The following is a 25571-nucleotide window of genomic DNA, read 5'->3' on the forward strand; positions in this document are numbered from 1 at the left end:
GTTTATGGTCTCATTGGCCTCCCCAATTTGTTTGTTTTATCGATTTTTATAGGTCTCTTTTCTACATTGTACCAGTTTTATACTATTTTTTAATGTTTGTTTTTATTTTTATTCCATTTACTCTATTTCAGTTTTTTTTTTTTTTTTTTTTTTTTTTTTTTTTTTTTTTTTTGTACTTTTCCTTTCAAGGTTGAAAAGTCAATGACTGTTGCAGACATACCTGTTAGGTGAACAGCTAAACCCTGTCAACTGTGAGGCTTCTTTCTCTTCTTTTACTATCCCTCTCTCTATCTGTTGATTCTGCTGAATTTCAGCAGCACCTTTATATGCTGATGATGATGATGAATATATGATGATAAAGGCTTGAATCACACTATATAAAGATGTGTGTGTATATGTATATATATATTAAAATTATTTAATGACTGAAAACCAAGGTTTTGAGTTAAACTTTATTGATACACACAACTAGTTTTGTCTGAGAACAGACTTCGTCAGGTGCAAGCGAAAAGAACCTAAAAGTCTCAGTATTGTATTTCCATCAACAACACAATGAGGATACAGCTAATTCCATAGGCTGCATTTCCCTTACCTTATATTAGCTCTCTATGACCAGTTTTAGCAAAAATTTTAAGGAAATACAATATCAAGACTTTTTTCACTACTTTACCCAAACCTCGCTCAATCTTAAGCTGTCCAAAGGATAGACATAATAATCTTCGATATCCTGGTGTGTACAGAGTTCTTTGTGATTGCAGTAAACTGTACTATGGACAAATGGAGAAATCTATCGAACTCAGCCAGCGTCTTGTCCAGCCATGTATTATTTCAGCAAACTCTAATGAGAAAGCCTCCCACATCAAATATGCTGGGATTTAACTAACAGCATTCACAGATGTTATGACGAATTAGAGAGAAGGATTCTAGAATCTAAGGAAATCTTTCTTGACCCCGTTCACATTAATAGCAACCTAAACTATAGTTTGCCAGACTCTCACAGCTCTGCCATTCAATATTGGAGAATGCGAGACCTTACATACACTCATGCCCCCATGATGCTAAAGCCAGAGTTCTTTCTTCCATAAATGTTAATCTCTGTTGTTTTATACATTCTGCTATGTAGAAATCCAGTACTTGTACAGTTCTTTCTGATATTTTTATGCCCTTTTCGCTTGCACTTGACGAAGTCTGTTCTCAGACAAAACCACACCCTCTGTCCAAAAAGAAACTGAACTTTATGAAAAATAGAAGAAACTAGTGGCACCATCTGTTGTATCTTTTTGTTGTCAAAAGTGGCAACCTTCATTAGTGTTGGCATTACTGTTTATGGCATTTGTTTCATTAGAAGCCGAGGTATAGTGCCAAGAGTGACTGTGTTTTGACGAACAGTTGGTCGTCACGATATTCATGCCGTATGCAATGAATTCTCGCTATCAATCGCTTCAAAACTTCGAGATAAAACTCACCATTGACCGTTTGGCCAAGCGGAATGAATTCTTTGTGCATAATGCTCTTGGAATCGTAGAAACAAATCAGCATTGTCTTTACTTTTGACTTCTCCAAGAGACTCTTTTTCGGATGCCCCACTTCTGGTGGTCTCCACTCAGCACTCTGGCGCTTTGTTTCGGGCTCATACTCAAAACAATACGTTTCGTCACCAGTAACGATCGTTTCAAGGAAGTTTGAGTCCTTACGAGCAGTTTTAATGAGGTCCTTGCGAATTCAATTTACGAAGGTCAAAATGTTGTACACAGTTGATTTTGGAATCCCCAATTCATCTACAATCAATCTTACGGACAATTTCAGGTTTTCTTTGAAGAAATTATGCACTTTTTGGATGTTAACTTCGCTCAGTCCTGTTTTTAGATGGCCTGGCTTTTTGTCGTCCTCAAGCGCCTTACGACCACTTTGAAATCGCTTAAACTACTCGTAAACTTGAGTATGGGATAAGCATTCATCCCCGTATGCTTTTTGAAGCATTTGATGCATCTCAGTAAAACTTTTACCAAGTTTAGCGCAAAAGTCAATCGCAGCTTTTCCGACTGTTTGTCAAAACACACTGTCACTCTTGGCACTATAACTTGGCTTCTAATGAAACAAATGTCATAAGCAGTTGAAAACACTAATGAATGTTGCCGCTTTCGACAACAAAAAGATACAACAGGTGATGCCACTAGTCTCTTCTATTTTCGAAAAGTTCGGTTTCTTTTTGGCCAGAGGGTGTAGTTGTGTGTATCAATAACGTTTAACTCAAAACTTCAATTTTCAGTCATTAAATAATTTTAATATGTTATCAAACCAAGTAAACCTTCAATTTAATAATAATAATAATATATATATATATATATATATATATATATATATATATATATACACTAAAGATACTGTTAGATCCTAAATGAAGGAATCTTGGAAAGAAATCATTCATTTGGAATCTAACATATAAAACTTGCTGACAAAGAGAAATACCTGCACTTCAGCTGTAATTAAAAGTGAAAGTTCTTCAATTTATGTAAAATTTGTATTCTTTATTTCAAGTGCCTTATATTTAAGTTGATGTGATTATATTAAGATTTCATTTTTAAGTATGTCTAAAAGGAGAGATAATCTGATTTAAATTTAAGCCTCACTTAAGCTATGTAAAATTTACTGTGAGTAATCTAAAAAGTTGCTAAGTAATAATTCCCGGAAGGCATAAAGCTACCAGTGTACAGCGTAACGCTAGCGGCTATAGCTTACTCGGAAAATTACGTTGCCATGTATTCTGTGAATCCAAGTATAACAGCGTCGTAAAAGCGAAGGATGAACCCAAAGGGGTGAAAAGGGCCATGTGCAAAAAGGGGACTGAGAAAAGAGGGCGCTGTATAGAAGAATATAAGGGGTTGAGCCCGTATCGGAGACTCTCTCTCTCTCTCTCTCTGGTCATAACGTTTTCCTGTTTTGGTGGTTCGGAAGTTAGCAGGCAGTTTCGCGTAAGGGGGGGGTGAAGTCTGTGATAAGATGTCGGACTGCGAGCGTTCTAAAATGAAGTAGGATTCTATGCAAAGCTGAAGGTAAAAATTCCAATCCTAGCAGAATCAAGCCGTCGCTGAAAAGTCCCATCAAGTTGTTCCTGAAATGCAAAGATTTGAGTCCGTTTTCGGCAGAAGGAATAAAGATAGCGTAACCCCTATGTTGGCGTATGGACAGCCAATAGATTAGAAGTATCCAGACATACATGTGGTGCAGAACGACGCAGAAAAAGCTCGGTAAGGTGCAATTACTCTATTTTGTGTGAAAGTTCATTAGAAGAGAGAAGATTGTTTACGAATGTGAAATTAAGAACTGTGTTCTAAAGAACTCTGGGGACAGTCTCTATTTAGAAAGTTAACCTCCTTTAAGAGTAAGAAGAATTGTTTGGAAGAGATCTTTTGTAATTTTGTATGTGATAAGATTAACTTAATGCAATAAGAATAGTAGAATTTAGTGTCTCAGTAACATTAGAATGTTTGTTAGTTTTCTCTTGCGAGTAATACTACTGAAAGGTATTTAGCTTAACTTCATATCATTTGCTATCTATATCCCAATGTGCAGTTTAGCATGCCATATAAGTTTTAATTAGTTTAGAATGTGTTAATCTCTTAGTTTGAGTTTTATTTAGTATCGAGCATAATTGAGTATACGAATTTTGTATTGTGTTTTAGATATTCCAATAAACATGTCATATTTACCTGAACCTGAGTCATGCCTGATTACGATTCCAAATTACCACTTATAAAAATAGAAGCCTATTTTGGCAGGAAGGATTTAGAGAGTGAATATAAATATAGATTTAGGTCACGACTGCAATAAATCTGAATCTATACGGCAGTTTAAATAAAATATTGTGTAAGAAAGCTAAGAATCTAGTGTTATCCCCCTGAGTAAGGATTTTTCTACTATAGGATACTGGCTGGCGCAGCAAAATATAAATTCGCCAGTATCCGAAGAGGAAACAATCCTAGATATAAGAATAAGATTAAAGTATGAGAAGAAAGAATAAATAATGAAAGGTGAATATATAACAATAGAGCAGCCTGTAGGATTTTGATTGTATAAGATTTTAGGTAAGAAAGGATAGATTTAAGTAAACAACTAATTAAGCATAAATCATATAGAAACATCGATATAACAATACCAAGCGATTTTATAAGCTAGGTTTTAATCCTTTTTTCCAAGTGAAACTTGGGAAAAATTATTAAAACCTAGCTTATAAAATTGCTTGGTATCTTTAACATAGTATACCCAAGTTAAAAAACTTTCTACATATACAGGGTGTTCGGGATAAATTTGACAGTTTCGTAAGGAAAAAGAAAATCTTCTTTGTATCTATTAAATTTAATGAATTGACAAAAAAACATTACAGGCAGAGTTAATTACAATACTATCAACAAGATTTACTCAAAATAACCACCATTAGCATCGATCACAGCTTCAATTCTGCTTCGGAACCTCGAACAAGCTGATGCTACAGTCTCCCTGGGAAGGGCCGCAAAAACTGTTTTAATTTTATCCATTAACTGGGCTTTTGTATTACTGGAAGTGCGATTGGTGTCTTTTTCAACTGCGCCCCATACAAAATAATCCATGGGGTTAAGGTCTGGGGAGTTTGGAGGCCAAACATTTGGACTGGTGAAGTCGTAGAAATTTTCAGACAACCATTTTTGACTTTTCCCAGAGGTGTGGCAAGGGGCCGAATCCTGCTGCCATACATACGGCCTACCATTGGCTACCCTTGTTATCCAGGGCTTGACTACAGTTAGCAACTCCACGAACAAAGCCCGAATTCCAATGCCAGGGTTCTTCAACACCTGTTCCTGCAGATTTGCGAGGAATTCTGCTGTACGAACGCAATCAGATCGTCTGCTAGGGATCTTTCTTCTTGCTACATCCTCGTAGTCACCATTGCAAGTCTCTAGTTCATGCCTGATTGTTTTTACTGTATTCAGGGAGCATTGGGCAGCAGTCGTAATATCCTTATTTTGATGGCGGGCACGAATCATCATGATACAAGTTATTCTCTTCCATGATTCAGGTGGGTTCCAGCTATCCATCCTTTCTGACATCTTGTATATGAATGAAGAAGGGTCCAAACTTTTAAATGAAGAGAAGTGTGTGTTAATACATGTAACTTACGGAAAAATATAATTAATTATAAATATGTCAAATTTATCCCGAACACCCTGTATATGTATATATATATATATATATATTTGGCCCATGATAAAAAAAATAAAAAAAGTAGTAGAAGCATATTTCTTCTTTTCCACATCTATAAGAGGTTGGGCCCTGTGCTCTATACCCTTTCCAGTGTCATTAATTTATAATTAAAACAATTGTGGCTTATGTGCAGAATTCTGTGGAATACCACTGGTCATTCTTTCTCTTAGACTCAGCACCTCCATACATCAATTTCTGATACTTGTCAGTTAGCCATTACTCTGTCCACGTTGCATATCTATTTTGCATATCCATCCCTTTGAGGTGATATAACAATCTTGGCATGCAAAATCCTGTCAAATCACCATCATTGATTTCCTAATATGCACTCTGAAGATGTACAGGATAGATATACTATGACGTATATCTATTCCATTCTATTCCAAAGTTATTCCATTATTAGTAACTTCCTTTTTCTAACAATTTCTCCAATTAGTTTGTTATCTGCTAGGACTAATACTGTCAGCACTTATATTTCAGTCTTCTAAGGCACTTCTTACTGCATCAATCAGCCTACATTTTGGTCTTCCTTAGGATCTTTTCTCTGCAATTTTGGCATCAAACACCTGTTTTGCTAACCTTTCCTCACACATTCTTAGATTAGCTCTTCTGAATGCTAACAATGCTAAGTTTCTTCCTAATGTCTTCATTTTTAATACAATTCTGCCATTGATGCCATCTGTTTGCTCCCCTAATTTTTCTCCAAACTCATATCTGTGGCCTTCAAGTCTTTGATCAACCTTCTTACTTCAAACCTGGCTCTCAGATGGGGAAGTTCAAACTGGTTTGAGCACTGCCTTGTTTACTGCTAGTTTAGTGTTCTGATTAATTTCATTCTTATTTCATATAAATTTATACATTTGACTTCCTACCATACCAGTTTTTGCTAATTTTGTTGTCTATTTCCATATTTAATTTGCCATCTTCGCTGAAAATTGTGCCTAAATAAATGAAATGTTTTACTTCTTTCACCATTCAACATATAGTTGAGATATTCAATATTTCTGCCTGTTTCCCTGATTTTTATTGCCCAAACATAACATTCTGTACGTCTTATTTACTAAGATCCCACCTCTTTTTGTCTTTGTCTCAGTAATGCCAATTATGTCCACATGGTACTTTTTCAGTTTTTCTGCAAGTTTGATTTCCTTTCTATTAATGCTTCTTGTATTGTTAGTGCCTATCTTCATTTCTTCTGATGTTGGGTTTATGCTTGTTTTGATGACTTTTCACCATAATTTCATATAGTAATTAAATAATTACTGTTTGAAAGTAATTAAATTTATTTTACTGATATAGTTGGTTTCAGGCTAATAATTAATACTATCAATTTATAGCGAAGAATAATAGATAATAAGGGTCTGTTTCATCATGATATGTCGTATTTTCTTTATAAAACTAAAGATTTTTTCCTATGAAAAAACACACAATACAACTGCAATTTTTTTTTTTTTTAAATAGTCTGTTTTATATATGAATGCAAAGTTGTAAACTGTTGTCTGTGATCAGCAGATACAGTCCCTTATACATAGATTAACTGATGATACAATAGCTTTAGGCCTGTAATATATACCTCTTGTTGGCAGGAAGATTTGCAAAAGTTCAAGTGACATATGTATGCACAATTTTTAACTCAAAGCAGTCTTGTTATATTGTATATATAGGAGTATGTGTGCTTTATGTATGTTACTTTATTTTTGGTAAATTTTGCAGACAAGCACAAAGCCAGCTGTGGGTACTACCGAGCTGACAACAAGTTTTGGATGGGATAGTAGTGAAGGTAAGTTTTTATTTTGTTCTATACTCATAAGAAAATGACAATATTTAATGTACATTCTCCTTGCCCTTCTCTTTGTGCATTTGTGTGCATGTATAAAAGTCTCCGCAGCAGTTAATTTGGTATTGATGATACCCTTTGGTCAGAAAGATCTGGGCTGGAATCCTGTCTAGTACACAAGGAAGGATATCAAGCTTTTCAGCTGAAGGTGAATTAGTCAGCCTTATATACGGAAGGGTTCTTCCTCCAGTGAACTCAATGTTTATCCTCCAAAACAGGAAAACTGTCCAGAAAAATAAAAATTTGCAGATAGTGCAAATAGAATGAACAGTCCTATCATAAGCAGTATAAGTAGATTTCTGAAGGCATGTTACTTGGTCTGTCATTGAGCCTAACATGAAAGGGAGGATAAAATGGGATATATTATACAGGGTGTTCGGGATAAATTTGACAGTTTCGTAAGGAAAAAGAAAATCTTCTTTGTATCTATTAAATTTAATGAATTGACAAAAAAACATTACAGGCAGAGTTAATTACAATACTATCAACAAGATTTACTCAAAATAACCACCATTAGCATCGATCACAGCTTCAATTCTGCTTCGGAACCTCGAACAAGCTGATGCTACAGTCTCCCTGGGAAGGGCCGCAAAAACTGTTTTAATTTTATCCATTAACTGGGCTTTTGTATTACTGGAAGTGCGATTGGTGTCTTTTTCAACTGCGCCCCATACAAAATAATCCATGGGGTTAAGGTCTGGGGAGTTTGGAGGCCAAACATTTGGACTGGTGAAGTCGTAGAAATTTTCAGACAACCATTTTTGACTTTTCCCAGAGGTGTGGCAAGGGGCCGAATCCTGCTGCCATACATACGGCCTACCATTGGCTACCCTTGTTATCCAGGGCTTGACTACAGTTAGCAACTCCACGAACAAAGCCGGAATTCCAATGCCAGGGTTCTTCAACACCTGTTCCTGCAGATTTGCGAGGAATTCTGCTGTACGAACGCAATCAGATCGTCTGCTAGGGATCTTTCTTCTTGCTACATCCTCGTAGTCACCATTGCAAGTCTCTAGTTCATGCCTGATTGTTTTTACTGTATTCAGGGAGCATTGGGCAGCAGTCGTAATATCCTTATTTTGATGGCGGGCACGAATCATCATGATACAAGTTATTCTCTTCCATGATTCAGGTGGGTTCCAGCTATCCATCCTTTCTGACATCTTGTATGTGAATGAAGAAGGGTCCAAACTTTTAAATGAAGAGAAGTGTGTGTTAATACATGTAACTTACGGAAAAATATAATTAATTATAAATATGTCAAATTTATCCCGAACACCCTGTATATATAACCTTCCTTTCCCTTAACATGTTAGGCTTAGCAGCCTGTGTTATTCAAGTTACTCAGCTTCTTGGCTTATGTAAATATAAATGGAATTAATGCTCTGATTCAGTTCATGAATTTGCAGGCCAGTTTCCCTGATGCATAGGATGAAAAATGCAACTATCTCCTTATGAAAGTGACTAACCCTCAGTTGAAGTGACTTGATAAAGATTCTTCACTCTAGTTAATATTTGAATTTAGGTCTTTCCAACCAGATATTGCCATTTTCATGAGCTACAGAAGCTCACATATATTGATGCAAATTTTCTTAGTTATTAGAAATGAATTTTTGTTTATGTGGTTGATTATCGATAAAGGGCACTATTAAAGAATTAATTGCTACTGTTAATATAATATCATTACTAGTTTTGTCTTTGTGTGAAAGGAATTCATTGAGTGCAAATATAGAGAGAAACAGATTAAAGCATTAGAAATATACTAACTCTTCATTGCTTGAAGGATTGCTATTGTTTTAACACTATTATCTGCATATTGGCATTATTAAGCATGCATATGCACACACACACACACACACACACACACACACACACACACATGCACATTTGATGTATATGTGGTCTGTTTTACACACATTAGTTGAGTTGTATTATATGATGAAGCTGTAGCTTATATTCAGATGCTCGGGTTGAGCACATAAAGTATGTCCAAAACTAGCCATCTGAATATAAACATTAGCTGCAACTTCTCAGACTTTTACTCACCTAGAGCACAATTTGCAAACTCAACCTATTAATATGCACAAAATAGTTTTTTGTAAAGGTAAACTTTTTTGCAGAGTAATGTCAAGTGTTATGACCTCATTTTGTTGTTGCTGACTTTCTTGATCCATGTCTTTTTTTTCAGCAGTTGTAATTTAATATTGTCAAGTTCTTTTCACGTTGTTTGACCAACTGTTAATCAAGCTTCACCTGACATAGTTTTTAATTTTCCAGTGATTCAGCTGCTTGCATAATATTCCCAATATATATATATATATATCAACTTATTTAGTGTTCAATGCTTCCAAGTGGGAGTCCATCTTTATATTCTCTAAAAATTTTCTTGTTAATTGTCTTGCTGTCCATAGGATTCTTAGTTAGCTTTCTGCCTTTCTTCTATTGGTCCAGCTTTCACACCCATTTATTGTCACTGGAAAGATCATAAATTTTTGTTATTTAACACTTTTTTCTCCATAACTATCCTTCTTTTAATTTCATCTTCATACTGCCATCCCATCATTTCTTATTCTGATTCCATTAAATCATAAACTACAACCATCTCTTATTTTATCTCCCTTAATTATAAATCCTCACTGGAGTAAGTCCTTGAGGCCTCACTCTAGTGAGGTACCTGATGCTGGACAATGCCACATTTCATGTAATATACATGTTACATTATCTTTAGACTTGTTCCTACTCACTTTTTTCTTTATTTCGTTTCTTCTTCTTTTTTTGCTTTGTTCCTTCAAGAGTTAGGAGTGAATTTTTTTTTTTTTTTGCTATATTTTGATGTAAGAAGAAGAAGAGCAACAGGAGTTATGAAATATATAAAGTGCAGGTAGAAGAGTTAAGTATTGTACGGAAAGCTAAATTGAAGTACAAAAAAGAAATTGCCTGTGCAGGCAAAAAAGCAACCAAAGGGAATTTTATTGGTATGATGCAAGTAAAGAAAAAAATAATGTTGAAGAATAACTTTGGTGAATGCAGATAGTGCTCTTGTGTCAGAAGTAGATGATTGCTCATTATTTGAATGCTCACTTTGGTACGATCTATCAACCAGGTATACGTAACAGCGCTCAACATTACCACTACACTGCATGAAGAGATAAAGATATATAAAAATAAAGTTGAACAGCTATTGTATAACCTGAATATCAATTCAGCAAGAGGGCTAGATGGGATATCAACATGTGTGCTAAAAGAATGTTCAGCCAAATTAGTTAGGGCCTTGACATGTTTATATAACTTGAGTTATATAAGCATTCTCATCATTTCTGTAGAATGGAAAGAATGTATGATGGTTCCATTGTACAAGAATAATGCAAAAACTGATGTGTCTAACTACTGACCTTTCAGTATCTCTGGAGTGGTGGTGAAGATATTAGTGAGAAGTCGTATACAGAAATGAGTTGACAGATAAGCTATACTTTACAAAGAACAGCATCAATGTACTAAAGAATGATGTTGGAAAGGAGTTGACAGGATATTCAGTTGTTTGCTGAAGATGCAAAGATTGTCAGGGCAATCAGGGATGCTACAGAATGAGTTGAATAACATGGAACAATGGGAAAATGTTAATGACTATCAATTCATTGCTAGTAAGTGTCACGTTATGCATTTTGGCATGATGAGATTTCCAGTGGTGTATTATATTAGTCGGATTATGTTACAAGAAACTGACAACACTAAAGATGATGGAGTTGTGGTGGATAGGAAAGTGAAGATTGAAGGTCACATTGCAAATATTACAAATACAACTCGGAGGATAACCATGATGTTGAAATGAACATATAAGGATAACAAAATCATTTTGCCTCTTTACAAGGGATTAATATGACTACACCTGGACAACTATGCACAGATTTGGTTTACTGGGTTTGGAGACGATAAAGCAGCTGTGGAATGGGTGTAAAGAAGAAGAGTAACAAAGATGAAATCGCAATTTTGGAATGTAAATTACAGGAACAGATTGAGACCATATGGACTGCAGACACTATTAAACAGGAGAAAGAGGGCTGATGTGATCGAGTTCTTATAAACTTCTTGAAGGGTGTTATAGGTTATCAACTGATGAAATTTTTCATTATCTTAAAGAGGACAAGAGGGATATCTGTGGAACTTTGTGTATGGTTAAGAAAGTGATGAGAGCAAGATTTTTCTCTCACAGAACAATGAGCGAGTGGAATAATTTGAATGTTGAAGTAGTGAGTGCATCCAGTATGAATGACTTTAAGAGACGGTGTGACATTTGGTGTGGGTGATCTGCAGACTCCCTCAGTAATTCCTTGATTCCCTGGTGGTCTCTGATGATAATAATGATAATTTATTAAAGTAAATTTCAATAAATTATATAGAATTTATTCAAAAACTCCAGTATATTTCATTTAATGTTACGTGGACATTGTCAGTTCGTGTCTCGGTTGCAGCTAAAGTATGTCATATTACACTATTAGAGTTCAAAAAAAAAACAGCATAGTAAGTTGCATAGATAAAATATATACACATATATATATGTTAAAGATACCAAGCTATTTTAAACCTCGTTTTACTCCATTTCCCAAGTAAGCAAACAAACAAACAAATCAAGTTTGTGCCTGCAAGTATTGCAAGTCTAGCTGGTCCTGCACATAGTGCAAGACCGAGGCAAATCATGGTGAAAGTAGAATAAGCTCTGATCACTAATCTTAATATTTACCCTTAATGCAAAGCACATCTCCTGGAGGAGATGTATGATGCTTTGTATTAAAGGCAAGGGGGCCACTACCCAGACCGGTTTCGACCTTTATTGAGGTCTCATCAGTGGGAGCCAGGCTAGAAATACCAAGATTTTAGTAATACAGAGCTTATAAGTATTTTACCAGAACAAGTTACCATAAGGTGTTTTAAACTTATTAAATAAAAATCTCAGGAGGAGATATAAATGTAGAAAGTTTCTACATTTATACATTTCTACATATCTTTAGGTAAAATACTTTCTACACACACACACACACACACACACACACACACATATATATCATCATCATCATCAAATTCCTGATATGTAATCTCAAGGTGTGTACAGGATATGATAGTACTACATGAAAAAATTACATCATTACTAACTTCCTATCTACAATTTTCCTCCAAATCAGTCTGTTACTTGTCAAGACTCCAACATTATCAGATCTTATATTTCTATCGTGTAAGGCACTTTGTACCGTATCAATCCACCTATATCTTGGTCTTCCTCTGGGTCGTTTACCTGTCAACCTGGAAGAGAACACTTGTTTTGCTAATCTTTCCTCGCCCATTCTGTTTAAGTGACCATACCACCTGAGATTAGCTCAGCTAACACATTCCTGGATGCTGAAAATGTCAAGTTCTTTCCTAATATACTCGTTTTTAATATGATATTGCCATTGATGTCATCTGTTCACGCCTCTAATCTTTCTAGGGACTCTCATATCTGTGTTCTCTAGTCTTTGATCAAGTATTTTACTCCTGACCAATCTCTCAGATCCATAGGTTAAAACTGGTTTGAACACTGTCTTGTATACAGCTAATTTAGTTTTCCGACTAATTTCTCTCCTATTCCATATGAATTTATTCAATTGACTGCCTACCATACCAACTTTGTTGATTCTGTTATCTATTTCATATTTAATTTACCATCTTCAGTAAAAATCGTGCCTAAGTAGCTGAAATGTTTTACATGTTTCACAGGTTCTCCGTTCACAACACAGTTGACATTTTCAGCAATTCTACCTATTTTCATTGTCTTTGTCTTTTTAATGCTGACCTTCATACCATATCTATTACAACAGTTATTCAATTAAGTCAGGGAATTTTGCAAACTTGTAGCAGATTTATTTAGAGATATAACATCGTCTGCATAAAGCAAAGAGCTGACATTAACATCTCCAATTCTGATATCGTGTTTAATACCCCTTTCCTTCATAATGTGATCCATATAGATAATGAATAACAGAGGGGATAATGTACATCCTTGTCTCACACCAGATTTAATATTAAACCATCTTCCTGTACTTCCTTCAATTCTAACTGCTGACTTACAACTCAAATAAAGACTAAGTATTGCTTGATATAATGCCCCAATGACACCATATAACTGTAGCGTATTGAATAGCTTCTCTCTCTCTCTCTCTCTGTCTCTTGGCACCCTGTCATATGCTTTTTCCAGATCGACAAAACTTAAATACTGATCTTTGTTATATTTCCATGCTTTCTCAACTATTTGTCGTAAAGTGAAGATCTGATCCTGATAGCCTCTATTTGGCCTGAATCCAGCTTGTTCTTCACCCAGCTTTTCTTCCACAATTCTTCTCAATCGTTTTTCAAGTATACTTGCATAGATCTTGCCAGGAACACTCAGTAGGGAAATACCTCTGTAATTCTCGCATTCAGTTTTATTTCCCTTTTTATATATGGGTACTATTAGATCTCTACTCCAATCATCTTGAATTTGCCCCTCTGTCCAGGCTCTCTGAACTATGCAGTGCAGCCACTGTAAGACTTTTATACCACCATACTGACATTCCTGACTGTATGCCTGTTGAGTGTTTTTTACCACTGTGCTATCACTGCTTCTTTCATTTAGCAATTTTTCGAAGTAATTACTCCATACTTCAAGGATATCTTTTTCTCCTGTTTTCATGTCACCTTTATCATCTCTAACTCCTTTTAGAGCACTCTTTCCTCCATTCCTAAGCATCTTAAAATTCCTAAAACAACTGGGTCCTTGTTTAACTGGGCAATGCTCCAGCCGGCATGAAATTTTGTCATGTTGTACCATCATTTTATAATTTGGTTTAAGCCAATAAGAATACAATTTGGTTGGCTAAATCCCAAATTACCAGCTCATCCTCTTTCGTTCAGTATCCAGGTAGATACCCAACAGGGTGCACCATGAGAAGGTGAGGATTGGACTTTAGGTCAGAAGCCCTGGTCGGTTCTCCACATTCCTTTAAAGGCTATGTGCAGGTCTCCTCTCAGTTATACAGCTTTGACCCTTAAGCACTTCATATATATATATATATATATATATTATAAGTATTTTACCAGAACAAGTTACCATAAGGTGTTTTAAACTTATTAAATAAAAATCTCAGGAGGAGATATAAATGTAGAAAGTTTCTACATTTCTACATATCTTTAGGTAAAATACTTTCTACACACACACACACACACACACACACACACACACACACACACACACACACACACACACACACACACACACATATATCATCATCATCAAATTCCTGATATGTAATCTCAAGGTGTGTACAGGATATGATAGTACTACATGAAAAAATTACATCATTACTAACTTCCTATCTACAATTTTCCTCCAAATCAGTCTGTTACTTGTCAAGACTCCAACATTATCCGATCTTATATTTCTGTCGTGTAAGGCACTTTGTACCGTATCAATCCACCTATATCTTGCTCTTCCTCTGGGTCGTTTACCTGTCAACCTGGAAGAGAACACTTGTTTTGCTAATCTTTCCTCGCCCATTCTGTTTAAGTGACCATACCACCTTAGATTAGCTCTGCTAACTCATTCCTTGATGCTGACAATGTCAAGTTCTTTCCTAATATACTCATTTTTAATATGATATTGCCATTGATGCCATCTGTTCAAGCCTCTAATCTTTCTCAGAACTCTCATATCTGTGGTCTCTAGTCTTTGGACAAGTGTTTTACTTCTTACCCAGCTCTCAGATCCATAAATTAAAATTGGTTTGAACACTGTCTTATATACAGCTAATTTAGTGTTCCAACTAATTTCTCTCTTATTCCATATGAATTTATTCAATTGACTTCTACCATACCAGCTTTGTTGATTCTATTGTCTATTTCCATATTTAATTTACCATCTTCACTAAAAATCATGCCTAAGTAGCTGAAATGTTTTACTTGTTTCACAGGTTCTCCATTCACAACGCAGTTGACATTTTCAATGATTCTGCCTATTTTCATTGTCTTTGTCTTTTTATTGCTGACCTTCATACCATATCTATTACAACGGTTATTCAATTTAGTCAAGGAATCTTGCAGACTTGTAGCAGATTTATTTTAGAAGTATAACATCGTCAGCATAAAGCAAAGAGCTGACATTAACATCTGCAATTTTGATATCATGTTTAATACCACTTTCCTTCATAATGTGATCCATTTAGATAACGAATAACAGAGGGGATAATGCACATCCTTGTCTCACACCAGATTTAACATTAAACCATCTTCCTGTACTTCCTTCAATTCTAACTGCTGACTTACAACTCAAATAAAGACAAAGTATTGCTTTATATAATGCCCCATTGACATCATATAACTGTAGCGTATTGAATAGCTTCTCTCTTGGCACCTTGTCATATGCCTTTTCCAGATCGACAAAACTTAAATATAGATCTTTGTTATATTCCCATGCTTTCTCAACTATTTGTCGTAAAGTGAAGATCTGATCCTGACAGCCTCTATTTGGCCTGAATCCAACTTGTTCTTCACCAAGCGTTTCTTCCAGAATTCTTTTCAACTGTTTCTCAAGTATACTTACATAAATCTTCCCAGAATCACTCAGTAGGGCAATACCTCTGTAATTCTCACATTCAGTTTTATTTCCTTTTTTATATATGGGTACTTTTAAAATTTGTTCTGTAAAAGAAGGATTGTGTCATCGATTGGGACATTCGTAAAGAGGACAGAGACATCAATACTGACTTATAAATCACCTTTTTCTAATGCAATGTCTTTGATTATGTTTATAAATTGTTGTGTGTTTCTGATACAGCATTCCATGCTGTATCAGACTAATGTATAGTTACATTAATTTCTATTTCTCATAATTAATTATTAATGCCTGTCTCTTCCATTTAAATGTAAATCTGCATGATTTGAATATTGTTAACCTAGTCTTGCAAAACGCTGATGAAGCTAGTATTACACTGGAGAACTATAAGCTGTTAGTTTCTTAATAAACTTTTTTTTTGCCATGTCTTATCCATTAAATTTAATGCACTACATTTACACAGACATGCCAGTTTAAAAACTAGAAGGAAATAAGTGATCAACAAGCAAGACTATCATTGATAGCCTTGCTTGGGATCACAGAAAGTTTGTTATGGTGGATAATTTGTTTGCTGAGAAAATTTTTTTTATTGTAGCATTGGAAATTTGATCAGCATTTTTCATAAATTAAAGATGCCAAGAAATTATATTCTTGGTTTCATCCTTTATCCAAGTGGTAGCAAACAAAGTTTGCACATGAAGTAACTTCATAACTGGGGTTACTTGTATGTAGAGGCTAATGACTTCATATCAATTGTCTTAGTATCCCATAATGCAAGGCATATATCCTTACGGACATGTATAATGCTATGCATTATGGAAAGGGCCACTACCCAGACTGGTGTTTACCTTTATTGAGGTGAAAAACTGAAGGGAGAGAGGTGTTCATCATAGGCCTAGAGTAATTGGTATAAGGGTGCAAGAGAGCATGATAGTATCAGGAGAAAGAAAAGACAGATAGATAGAATGAGAGAGAAAAAGGCCTCGGCTCTTTTATATCATTATATAGCCAAAGGCTATCAGTTTTCCTTTTTTTACCAATCTCATACAGATGAACAACCAAAAGACAATTGAAACTAAAGCGCAAAGATGAATAATACCCAGATGGTTAGCTTTATCTCAGTTAATTGGCTTTAGTTGGCCTTCTCTGCCTCGGATTGCTCTCCAGTTATCCCTGCAGTTGTCCATAAGACCACATTGAACTAAGAGAATGGAACCATTTAAAAACTTCTCATAGCAAAAATAGAATTTTATCTCTCCCAAGTGAATATTGCAAAATGTGGCTGATCCACACCACCTAGCCATTTTTGATATCTCATAGAATGCTTCTTTCTAAATACAAAAATCGTCTAACTGAACAATAACATTTCCACAATATAATATTATTATTATTAGGCTACTCCATGGAGTCTTTACACACATCGAGAGCGGCCCCAAACATTATGTCAAGCCCTGTCCAACATTTGTGCAGTATCTGTCATACTTTGCATTGAACTTATTCACAGTCACTGCACCTATAACAGACTCTGGCAACCTGTTGCACTCATCATTTGCTACTCTCCAAGCAAAAACCTAGTTCTAACAGCCTTGCTAACTACACTCTTACTCAGTTTCCAGGGATGGTCCCTTTTGTATGTCATATGTATGGGGATTCGCTATTAAGAGGCGTAATAATTGAGAATTTAACGAAGTCGTACCAGCCAGGTGCGATCATAAAGGACGTCAGCGAATCTATTCGACTGCAAAAACAGAGGGTGAAAGAGATGATAATCGTGGCAGGAACGAATGATTTGAAACAGGACAAAATGGAAATGATAGAGGATGTGAGGGAGTTGTTTTAGGTAGCAAAAGAGAAGAGTGAGAGAGTTAGGATGGTGAGTATCTTACCGCGGTATGACAGTGAAGTGTTTAGAAGGAGGGCCATAATTGCCAATGACTTTATGCGTGGGTTATGCATGGAGAGTGGTGTGGAATTTGTGGATGTGTGGAATGAGTTCGATGGGCGAAAGGACTTATATAAGATGGATGGATTGCATTTGAATGGAGTTGGTGTACGGAGACTTGAAAGAGTGTTGATGAATGATGTGGAAGTGGATGTACAGACTCAGGGAAACTAGATTTATTAAGAGGGGGGGGGGAGTAGATATGCTGACTTTAGGGGGGCAGTTAAGTGTATGAATGAGTATATTATGCCCGAGCGAGTACGACGGACAACAAATCAGAATGGGATAGTTAGTATAAGGCATCAAAGTAAGGATGGGACAAATGGGCTTCTGCGATTCATGTACACTAATGCCAGGAGTATTAGGAACAAGAAGGAAGAGTTTTTGGCCATGGTTGGCACTTCCAGGCCAGAGGTTGTCGGTATTAGTGAAACATGGCTGACAGAAGATGATAAAGCTAGTGGGATTGAATGCGACGGGTGTAGTGTGTTCAGGAGTGACAGGGTGAATAAAAAGGGGGGAGGAGTGTTATTGATGATAGCTGATGATCTTCAGCCAAGGAGTATAGAAGTTGAACTGCATGATGGGGAAAAAAGCGCATTTGAGGCTGTTTGGTGTGAGATACAATCCAGTAGAACAAAATATACAATTGGGTGCTGCTATAGACCGGGTGATGGAGTGGATGGTGGGGATAGTATGCATAAGCAAATAGAAGAAATGAGTGGAAGGAGGGTAATTATTATGGGTGATTTCAATTATGGTAACATTGACTGGAAAGAGGAGAGGGCACATGGGAGGAAGGAATTGGATTTTATGCGGTTATTAAGGGACAACTATCTACGGCAACATGTATTGGAAAATACCAGGGGGCAGAGAGTGCTGGACCTAGTAATTGCAACCGAGAATGTGGCTGTAATGAACATGACCATGTTGCCACCAATTGGTGAGAGTGACCATAAAGTCATGACTTGGGAGGTGGCTAAAGGAGTCGAATTTACAATTAAGACAGGGTACATGTGGAATTACCGGGCTGGTAAGTATGACAAGCTTAGGTGTGTGCTTGGCTCAATGCCATGGCATGTAAAACTGCAAGGGCTGGATGTTGATAGTGCATGTGAGGTGGTTAAGAACTGTTTGCAGGAGGCAATGGTTGACTGTATACCAAGAGTCCGAATAATAAATCAATTAGGGGTTAAATGGATGAATAACACTATTAAGCTTGAGCTGCAAAAAAAGAAACAATTGTGGAGGAATTTTAAGGAGAAGGGTGACCATCAGGCGCAGGAACAGTATAAAGCTCAGGCCAGGATGGTAACGAGGGTGATAAGAAAAGCAAAAGCAGATTACGAAAGGAAATTGGCCACGCAGGCTAAAGAGAATCCCAAACAGTTTTTTCAATATGTTGCAAGTAAAAGGAAAAATGCTCATGGTAGAATGATCTTAAAAAATGCTGAGGGTAGGGAGGTAACTGAATCAGTCGATATTGTGGAATTACTGAGCGAGCACTTTGCAAGAGTATATCATCCAGGTGGAGACTTTGCAGGAATGGAAGAACCAACAGCTTATACTGGAATTGTGATGAATGAAGTAGAGGTAACTAGTCTATTACAGAACCTCAATGTCAATACATCTGTGGGATTGGATGGGATACCAGCTCGTGTCGTACGTGAAGCGGCCAAAGAATTGTCAGTGCCCTTGACCATTTTGTTTAATTTGAGCCTCAGGACTGGGTCAGTCCCAAGGGGGTGGAAAGAGGGTAAAATAGTTCCACTGCACAAAGGTGGTTCCAAGGCTGCTGTTGAAAATTACCGGCCAATCAGCATAACAGGAATCATTATCAAGGTCTTAGAGAAAATAGTCAAGAGGAAAATACAAGATTGGATAGAAGAAAATGGGATACTGTATCGGGGACAGCATGGTTTTGTGAAGGGTAGGTCATGCCTCAGTAACTTGCTCACGTATTATAACACAGTGACGGCTGAACTGGATAAGGGTAATGGGTTTACGGTGATTCTACTGGACCTTGCCAAGGCCTTTGACAGGATACCACATGGAATTCTAATCAGTAAATTGGGGCATATGGGGATGGACATAGGGTTGGTGAGATGGATAGGAGGGTGGTTGACGGAGAGATATCAGAGAGTGGTTTACTCAGGAGTAGAGTCCACAAGACGGCCTGTGACTAGTGGTGTGCCACAAGGATCTGTTCTTGGACCACTGCTGTTTAATTTGTTCATAAATGATATAGGAAAGGATCTGAGAGGAACAGTTCATTTGTTTGCGGATGATGCGAAGTTGGGTAGGGCAATAGTGAATGCAGATGACGTCAAAATTTTGCAGGATGATTTGGATAGATTGGAGGTCTGGGCTAAGGAGAATGGATGTCAGTTTAATGTGGCAAAATGTAAGGTTATGCATTTTGGGGTGAAAAGATTGGCGGCAGTTTACTGCATTGGTGGAACCGTGCTCCAGGAAATTGATGAGGCATGAGATTTAGGAGTGTTGGTAGATAAGGAATTGAAATTTAGGGGACACATTGCAAAAGTGGCCAAATCAGCTCATCAAATCACTTGGTTGCTGAAGAATACGTTGACAAGCAGAGACAAGCAGGTTATTGTTCCTCTGTATCGAGCCTTGATAAGGCCCCATCTAGACTACTGTGCTCAGATTTGGTCACCTAGGTTTCTTCTTGATGGGGAGGAGGTGGAGAGGATCCAGAGGCGAGTGACCAAGATGATAGCAGGTCTGTGGAATGAACCGTATGAGAACAGGTTGAGGATTTGTGGGTTGCAAAAATTGGTTGATAGGCGGAGGAGGGGAGATATGATTGAGACATTCAAATTACTTAAGGGTTTCTATAAAATTAATTCAGAAGATATTTTTGAGAATAGGGCTGGTTGTGGGAGGACTAGGGGACATCCATGGAAACTGGGTAAAAGTGTGGTTAGTAAGGTGTTAGAGCTGAGTTCTTTACTTTTAGAGTAGTGAATGAGTGGAATGCGCTCCCTGAGTCTGTGGTGGATGCTGTGACAGTGAATGAGTTTAAGGCGAGGTATGATAGATACTGTATGAATGTCAAATAGTTGTGATGAATATGATTTGGGGCCTCCCTCGATGAGTCTAATGACTCCCTGGAGTTGCCCGTAATAATAGTAATAATAATAGTAATATTGTACACAGGGCAAGAGGACAGCTGTACAATGCACGTTCTACTTATCGCATTAGTGGGAGCCAGACCCAGAAGAGATACCAAGATTGAAGTAATGCAGATGTCATATATTTACTATGTATAAGTAGTCAAAAGGTGTCATACCTTATTATTAAAAAAAAAAACTCTGGATTAGAGATAATGTCCATAAGAATATTTGCCTTGCATTATAGGATACTAGGGCAATTGATGTGAAGTCATTAGCCTGTATATGCAAGCAGCCCAGTCATTAAGTTACTTCTCATGCAAATTTTGTTTGGTTACACTTGGATAAAGGATGAAATCAAGAATATAATTTCTTTCTTTCTTCTTCTTCTTCTCTTGCAGCTTTTCCCAGTTAACTAGTGGTCTCCGCCACAACCTCCTGTCTCTGGCTGTAGCCACATCCAAGTTCTTCATTCTCAAGTCCTCCTTCACCATCTCTTCTTTGGCTGCCGTGCTTCCTCCTCCCCTGCACATCCATCTGCTGACCTTTCTTCCCACATACTCTTCCTCCTTCCTCATCACATGACCAAACCATCTCAACCTTGCCTCCTGTATCTTTGCTCCTAAGTTCGTAACTTTCACTGTTCCCCTTACATAGTTATTTCATAGATAATCCTTTCTGGTCACACTGCACATCCACCTAAGCATTCTCATCTCTGCTACCTCCATCCTGCTGATGTTATTTTTCCTCAGGGCCACAGTTTCCATTGCTGGATCTCACTACTGTCCTGTAGATTTTGCCTTTTAGATTGATCGGCACTCTCTTATCGCATAGCACTCCAGCCATCTCTCTCTCCAGTTCCTCCATCCTGCATCCCACTTCGTTCTCAGCCTCACCATCCTCTTTCATTGTTGAACCTAAGTATCTAAAGTCACTGACCTTCCTGATGACATTTCCTTCCAGCTCCAGATCTGTTTCCTGGCTGCCATCCACTTTGCAACACGTATACTCTGTCTTACTTCTGCTCAGTCTCATACCTCTCTCTTCCAGTAGTTTCCTCCAGATTTGCAGTTTAGCTGCCACTTCTTCTCTTGATTCTGCACACAGCGTGATGTCATCTGCATACAACATAGTCCAAGGCTCATCTGCTCTCACCTCCTCCGTCACCACCTCCATCACAATATTAAACAGGAACGGACTTAATGCTGACCCTTGATGCAAGCCAACTGTCACTGGAAAACTTTCTGTCTCTCCCAGGCAGGTCTGAACTCTTGTCTTCACATTTCAAAGAATATAATTTCTTTGCATCTTTAATTTATTGTTTTTTCCAAGTGAAAAAACCTTTCAACATTTGTCTGTAATCCATAGTATTTTAGTAATAATGTGACACTTTTTGATTACTTGTATATGGGAAATATATGACTTCTGCATTACTTCAACCTTGGCATCCCTTCTGAGTCTTGCTCCCACTGATGAGACTTCAATAAAGGTCGAAACCAGTCGAATGTGTGTTTTGCATAATGGGATACCAAGGCAATTAATGTAAAGTCAGCTTTTATATAAAAGTAGCTTTGTTGTGAAGATACTTCATGCGCAAACTTTGTTTGCTTATACTTGATAAAGGATATAATCCTTTAACCAAGAATATAATTTTTTTGCATCTTTAATTTATAGTATAACCAAGTGAAAAAACTTTCAATAGCTATTGTATCTTCCTTCTTTTTTACCTATCAACTAAACTTTGTAATACACAAACCTTAAGTATATTTATATAGTGTGAACCCCTTAGATCAATCACTATTTTGGTCACTTGCCTCTGAATCCTCTCATGTCCGCACATCTTCAAGAAACCCAGGCAACCAATTTCGTTTGCTGTATTCTAGATATGCCCATGTTCAGATCTTACAGAGAGGAATAAAATCCCTCCTAATCTCTGCTTGTTAGTATGCTTTTCAATATCCAAGTGATACTTTGAATTATTTTATCCACTTCTGCAACATGCCCTCTGAACTTCAAATCCCTGTCCATCATTATATTCAAATCCCTAGCATTGATTTCCTGCAGTCCAGTTCTATCAGTATAAATGGAACAGCTTTGAATATTTTCTTCCCAAAGTGCTTAACTTTACATATTGTCACATTAAACTGACAACTCTTTTCCTTTGCTGATATTGAGAATCATCTTGCAGGATTTCTATGACACTTATTATTATCACCCATAATGAGAAAACAAAACAGTCTCCCTCAAATTATTTTTCTATTATTAATGTACAAATTAAGCCATTAGCCTCTATATAAAAGTAGCCCAGCCAATGAGACTGGACTACTTGTATATAGAAAAAACTTTGTTTGCTTACACTTTGATAAGGAACGAAACCAAGAATATGATTTCTTGTCATCTTTAGTTTATAGTATAACTAAGTAAAAAATAAACTTTCAATAGGATTTTTCAGTAGTTTGTTATAGTGAGAGTTGATTGTAGATTTATTTTTTGCTTTTCATTAAAGCATAAGTTGACTTCTATGAGCATCTCCATTCTATAGGGTTCATGTGGTGATAAAATATATTAGCAGAAGTGGAAATTACAGATCAACATTGTAGATATTTAAACTCTAGAAGGATAAGCAATGTAGATGGGTCATGAGTTGTTATAGTGCAGCAGAGTTTTATCCTAGCAGTGGTTAGTAACAAAAGTGCAAATTAACAGAGTTTGGATTAACATTGATATGATCCCATTGATAAGTCATGCTTTTTCCATAATTGAGTATAAATGCAATCCATCAAATGTTGCAGTAATGTTTTGCAACCTTTTTTTATACAGCTTTTGCTTAGGAATCTCTTATTGTAAATTTTATTTTCCCAGTGACAGCTTTGAATATTTTGAACCCTATATGCAGAAATAATAGCATGTTTTGCAAGTCCATTCTAGCTTGTCATGCTTGATGGATTTCTTATGTTCTTTACAATAAATTACTACTGAATTCCTCCCAATCTTCAAGAAATTTTCCATCATGTTCATTAACTTTCTTATTTGGATTCAGTGAAGGATAAGCTACTTCTACTAATATTTCCTGAAACTTATCAGATACCTGGCACTTGTAGTTGATGTTAATCAGTCAAGAGATGTGTGCCAATTCATCTTGAAAAATATAAGCAATACTGTAACTGTCATGAATCAGATCCATTTTTTATTTTAATGTTGTGTTTTGTGTTTATCATCAGCCAAAATAATTGCTGTGCCCAAACCAGGGAAAGACCCAAATAATGTTAAGAATCTACGACCTATCTCCTTGCTTTGTTCCACCTTTAAGAATTCTTTGAAAGAATTTTCCTTAAAAGAATTTCACCATTCATCGAAAGAGCACTCCCGATTGCTGGCTTTAGGCCAGAAAGAAGTTGCTGTGACCAGTTCCTGGCCCTGACAACACAGATTGAAGCAGGCTTCCAGAAGATAAACTTAAATCTGGAGTCACTTTCATTGACGTAACATCAGCTTATTGTACAGTCTAGATTAGGGGCCTCCTAAAACTAGGCAATATTATAAGGTGCAAAAAAACTTTCCAGCTTTTTGAATCCATTTTCTCCAAGAGAAAGATCTGGGTCCATATTGGTGGAAAAAAGATCAGTCCCATATTCCTTCACAATGGTTTCCCCACAGGATTCTGTGTTAACCCCTTTACTCTTCCAACATCTACATGTTCAACGTACCACATACCAGCTCAAGCAAATACATGTACGCCTGACCTATCGATCCTACACTAGTCTACCTCCTTTGCCAACTTGGAAACAACCATGAACACAGACCTAAACATCCTGGAAGATTACTTCATGCAGTGCTACCTGAAACCAAATCCAACAAAAACTGTGTCCACAGCATTCCACCTAAACAATGCAGAGGCAAATTGACACCTCAACCTCTCTTTCTGCAACAAGATTGTAGAACATGAGCCTCACCCGAAATACCTTGGAATGAACCTGAACAGAAGCCTAACCTATAAAAGGCACATCACCAACCTTTCCAACAAAATTAAGATGAGAAATAATATAATTTCAAGGCTTGCTGGAACAACCTGGGGGTTGTTCCAGCAAGTTGTGGGACAGAGTCTTAAGGTTGTCTGCACTAGCCCTTACATTCTCTGGGGACAGGGGTGCAGAATTCTGTGCCCCTGTCTGGGAAAGAAGTGCACACACATCATAGATACCCAGCTAAACTCTACATGGGAGAGTGAGAAGCACACCTCTCACCTGGCTGCCTGTCCTATTCAAAATTGTTCAACCAAAAATGTATGGAGAAGACAACCTCAATTAAAGAATTTAATAAAGTAATGAACAACCTGTCCCTGCACCAGACTCTCAAAAATCCACCTAGTCTTCACCTAAAATCAAGAAACCCTTTCTGGTCCATGGATGAACTCCCTTCAGCTTCCTTACCATCAACATATAACATATGGAGAGAAAACACTGGTCCAACAATCTCCCAACAAATGGCTTCCTGGTCGAAGATCCCTATGTTCTGTAGCCTAGTTTTGCCCTTCCTAGGAAGGTTTGGTCATTTGTCAACTAACCAGGGCAGATATGGCTACCTACTACACAAATGGAAACTGTCAGACCATCCTTATTCATTCATTCCCCCATAGCCCAGACAATCACTCATATTGTGAACGACTGCCGAGGTATCAATTTTATGGTAACCTCCAAGATATTCATGAGGTGACAGATGAGGCCCTGGATTGGCTTTCTGGACCAGACATTGACCTATCTGCATTGTATTCTTTTTGCCATAAGAATAAATAAATAAATCAGT

The 25571-nt window shown here is 37.0% G+C and overlaps 1 protein-coding gene across 1 annotated transcript in view; it reads left to right on the plus strand.

The window, feature by feature from the left end:
• The window catches only part of Usp47 (ubiquitin specific protease 47), a 572957-nt gene that overhangs the window by 171904 nt on the left and 375482 nt on the right, over positions 1-25571 (plus strand). Inside the window, exon 8 of the mRNA XM_090406134.1 lies at positions 6952-7018. Coding sequence (XP_090262260.1) covers positions 6952-7018 — 67 coding nt within the window. The remainder of the gene's footprint in view (positions 1-6951; positions 7019-25571) is intronic.

Source organism: Typopeltis vanoorti, chromosome 16 (genome assembly GCF_054136105.1).
Source record: "Typopeltis vanoorti isolate ZY-2024b chromosome 16, IOZ_Tvanoo_1.0, whole genome shotgun sequence".
Taxonomy (NCBI): domain Eukaryota; kingdom Metazoa; phylum Arthropoda; class Arachnida; order Uropygi; family Thelyphonidae; genus Typopeltis; species Typopeltis vanoorti.